Source organism: Vespa crabro, chromosome 22 (assembly GCF_910589235.1).
Source record: "Vespa crabro chromosome 22, iyVesCrab1.2, whole genome shotgun sequence".
Taxonomy (NCBI): Eukaryota; Metazoa; Arthropoda; class Insecta; order Hymenoptera; family Vespidae; genus Vespa; species Vespa crabro.
Window position 1 is genome coordinate 355,766 of NC_060976.1, and position 4,085 is coordinate 359,850.

At 32.8% G+C, this 4,085-nt stretch overlaps 1 protein-coding gene and 1 pseudogene across 1 annotated transcript; both read left to right on the top strand.

Moving 5' to 3' along the window:
* The first annotated feature begins 1,294 nt into the window (after nucleotides 1–1,294).
* LOC124431651 lies at nucleotides 1,295–1,846 on the top strand (annotated as a pseudogene).
* A 266-nt stretch (nucleotides 1,847–2,112) lies between these two features.
* Nucleotides 2,113–3,482, top strand: LOC124431832 (histone-lysine N-methyltransferase SETMAR-like). The gene is made up of 4 exons (XM_046980172.1): nucleotides 2,113–2,146; nucleotides 2,287–2,338; nucleotides 2,627–2,839; nucleotides 2,897–3,482. Exons 1-4 carry the CDS (start codon nucleotides 2,113–2,115, stop codon nucleotides 3,480–3,482), a joined length of 885 nt encoding a protein of 294 aa, XP_046836128.1.
* The last annotated feature ends 603 nt before the right edge of the window (nucleotides 3,483–4,085 follow it).

Sequence of the window (4,085 nt, forward strand, 5' to 3'; positions counted from 1 at the left end):
TGATAATCTCAATTTCTGTAAGGAAATCAACTCCTTGAACGGAGAAAGTTCCTTATACCGTAATACTTTCTCCATCGAATAGGATTACGATTTTTTGTGGCAATCATTAATCAGATTATCACTTTTTTAATTATTATTATAGCTACGGCAGAACTGTTCATGCAACTTTACTTCTCTACCAAGATCGCGCGAGAAAAATAGTAATACGATCGTTCTACTTTATCAACTATTCATTTACATTCAATAAAATAATTGCTGCTAAATAAATTTTAACTTATTTTTAAATGTTCCATATAGAATATTTAAAAAGAAACAATTGTATCATCACAATATATTTTGAAGCAAGATACTACGCATAATCCCATATCGCATTCTTGACATTCATAACGCAATTTTTGTCTCGCTTTATCAGTTTTCATGCACATAACGCAATTTCGTAATGTTTGTTTTGTTTGTGTATTTATACCAAAAGACTGAAAAAGTTCATATAATCTGAACAATAAATTTGTTGTGATTTTTAAAATTATTGTTGATGCTGTTGTTTTTATTTAGTATTTTTTAAATTATTTGATAGTGGAATGCCTGCATTGTAATTTCTTCTTAGTATTCAATTTGTATGAATAATAAGCAAACGGAAAAAGTATTTCTTGTACCATTTGGTACTTCTTTCTGATCCCATACTGCTCATTATCTTATTAATATTATCTACCATTACCATACATGATGTGTAATTTTTTATACAAGAAGGTTTTGTGATTAATTCTTTTGTTAAATAATTTATGTAATTGAGAATCATTCCTATTAAAAATCAAGAAGCTTTCGAAACAGTTTTCATTTGATGGATTTCAAACTTTGAAAGGAAATATCCAAAAAACCATTGTATTAATTTTAATCATTTTGCATGATAAATTAAGCATTTGATCCAAAGAATTTATACACTATTATTTTTTTCCTAAGTCTTCTAATTTTTGAAATTTGTATGTAGTGTACCTATCTCTATGAAACCTGTCAAATTGACGGGCTAGCTAATAAAAGAGAAAAACCTGAGTTTTAGTCTTTGTCTACATCTTTGTCTTTTTGTCTGAAATCGTTTATTTTATTGTCGCACAAACCTCTAAAACAAGAAGCGATGTTCAGTACGATTGTTGCAGTGACCGAGTAAGAACGTTTTTCAAAAACAAAGTGTAAAATTTTCATTTATTGTAGACAGTCTCCGTTTATCGTATTTACAGTAGGGTAATTGAATTTGAGCACAATATTTTTTTATTTTGACCAATCCCCCTTCTTTTCTATCATGAGAAAATCCAGGAGATATAATAAAATATTGAACAAAATTGTCAACACCAATGAAGATTATTATCCGAAGAAGATCAGTATGAATTAGACCAAAGCGAAGATGAGAGTGAAAGTTCTAAATATATTGAAAGTGGAGAGATAGAAGGATCTTCGAATAGTGAAGAGGAAAACTTCTTGAAAGTGTGCCGTAACAAGAAAAGGATGTGCATTTTTTTTAATTCTGACTCCGAGGATGAGAGGACGAGCATTCCAAGCACATCCAAAAATGTAATGAGTGAAATTGAAATTGCAGTTGACGGGTCACATTGGATAAAACTGAAAGCAGTCGGATTTGGGGGTAGGACGGCCGTTCTTATGATATTCAAGGATATCGCAGGGCCTACTGGCTATGCCAAGAAAAATATTATGTTGGGTTGTGTAACTAGTGCTTTCGAATTAATAATTGACAGAGACATAATGGAACACATAAAAGATTGCACTGAAATGGAGGCACATTGAGTTTTGAAAAAAGACTGGACAATCACAGTTGCTGAGTTACGTAGTTTTCTAGGAATTCTATATGCCCGGGGCGCATATGAAGCGAGATCATTGAAAGCTTCTTATTTATGGTCAAAAAAATGGGGACCAGCTTTCCTCGCAAACATAATGAGCAGAGATAAATTTACAGAAATTCTGAGATTCATACATTTTGAAAAAAAAAGAACCAACGATCCGAAAGATTACAAATAGATAAATTTGCGCTGATATCCGAAATATGGAACAGATATATAAGTAATAGCCGGACTTGTTATAAGCCATATGAAAACATATTGATAGATGAACAATTATTTCCAACGAAAGCCCGATGCAGGTTTACACAATATATGCTATATGTTATCATTTCCGTGATAATGAAAAAAAAAAGGCTTTTTACTTATTCATAATTTATTTAAACGTAAAGCCTAATATTGTTCAATTCAGACTTAACTTGAATACATCAATTTTTTACAGAAAATGAATATTTTCGTTTATCCGTCAAATTGACGGGTACTCGTAGAGATAGGTATAGGTCTAGTAATAATTAATGTCGTTTTTTAGTATTCGTTTAAAATCCTGTTTGCCGCTATCTTCATCCACATAACATACAAACACGTGATACATACAGAAAGTGTGAAGTGTAATTAACAAGTTCTGTTGCAAAAAGTTTATATTTTAACTGTTTTATTTTGCAAAACTAGGGTTAATAAGATGGCAAATGAAAAGCATATTCGGCATTGCATGCTTTACGAATTCCAGTTGGGAAGAAAAGCAAATGAGACTGCAAAAAATATCTATAGTGTTCTGGGTCAAGATGCTGTTGGCGTCAATTTCGAGAGGAAAATTTTTCATTGAAAAACGAAAGTAGTCGAGGCTGTGTGTCCAGTTTTGATCAGAAATCACTTCAGACTCTTTTGGTTAAAAATTCTCCAATAACGCAACAAGAGCTCGCGACAGCTTTAAAGTGTTCGCAAAAAATTATTTGCAATCAATTGGGTTCACTTGATAAGGTTCAAAAGTTTGGAAAGTGAGTTCCACATGAATTAACCGAAAATAACCGCAATCAAAGAGTTACAATCTGCAGTTCGCTCCTCTCTCGTCAAAACCGATTGCCGTTTTTAGAGCAAATTGTTACCGGAGATGAAAAATGGATGCTTTATGTTAATCTGAAGAGACGGCCACAATGGTTAGATAAAAGCGAAGTGCCGCAGCCCACGCCGAAACCTGATTTGCATGCGAAGAAGGTGATGTTGTGTGTTTGGTGGAATTTTAAAGGAATTCTTCATTATGAACTCTTACCAATCAATCAAACCATTACAAGTGTGAAAAATAGTGCACAATTGGAAAGGTTAGAGCGAGCTTTGAGAGAAAAAGAACCCGCGCTGATTAATCGGAAGGGCATAATTCTTCATCACGATAACGCACTACCGCATATTGCAAGAATCATGGCGGAAAAACTACGCCAGTTGGGATGGGAAGTTCTCCCACAACCTGCATTTTCTCCAGATATTGCCCCATCCGATTATCATTTGTTTCGTTCCTTGCAAAATTTTCTTCTTGGAAAACATTTCAATAATGAAGAGTGCCTCAAAAACGCCTTGACCGAATTTTTTAAATCAAAATCACAGGAATTTTACAATAGAGGGATTAAGAGCGTTGAGCACAAGTAGTTGAAAACAACGGCGACTATATCGTTGATTAAATTGTTTTGTTTTGTTTAAATAAATTAGTTTTAAAAATGTATTGGAAAACGACATTAATTATTACTAGACCGATATATAAGAAACGCCCGTAAATCTAGTGTTAAACAATCACTGACACTTTACGGACCTATGATAAAAACTGGCCGGAAATTTTGAATACACTAGTATACTTAACCTACAAATAATCACTTATGAATAACAAATAGTACTGATCTGTACGATCGACATCATCCATATGTTTTATATAATTAATTACAATATTAGGATTTTTGACGGTAATTTTAATACCACCTTGTAAAATTCTTTTCACAGTACTCATTTCTGCATTATTCTAATTGATCAAACACTTGACAACTTTCTTATCCTTCCATGCTAAAACTAAAGTATTTCTTTTGCGGTATGCTACTATCGATTTCTTGCGGAATTTTGTTTTTTTATTTGATTTGGCAAATGCTTCCTATTTGTTAAGCTTGTTCCTGTCAAGTGGCATTTCAGTTTGAATAATTTTTCAGCCAAGATAAGGCTGTTGTAATACCGATTGGTGAACATATGATGTCTCTGAGTATCAAG

Excerpts from the sequence above, each read along its gene's own strand:
- LOC124431832 (XM_046980172.1), top strand. The coding sequence starts at position 2,113 with ATGAACAATTATTTCCAACGAAAGCCCGATGCAG. Across the intron at positions 2,147-2,286 it reads CCAACGAAAGCCCGATGCAG|AAAATGAATATTTTCGTTTA; the intron begins GTTTACACAATA and ends AATTTTTTACAG. Across the intron at positions 2,339-2,626 it reads ACGGGTACTCGTAGAGATAG|ATGCTGTTGGCGTCAATTTC; the intron begins GTATAGGTCTAG and ends TTCTGGGTCAAG.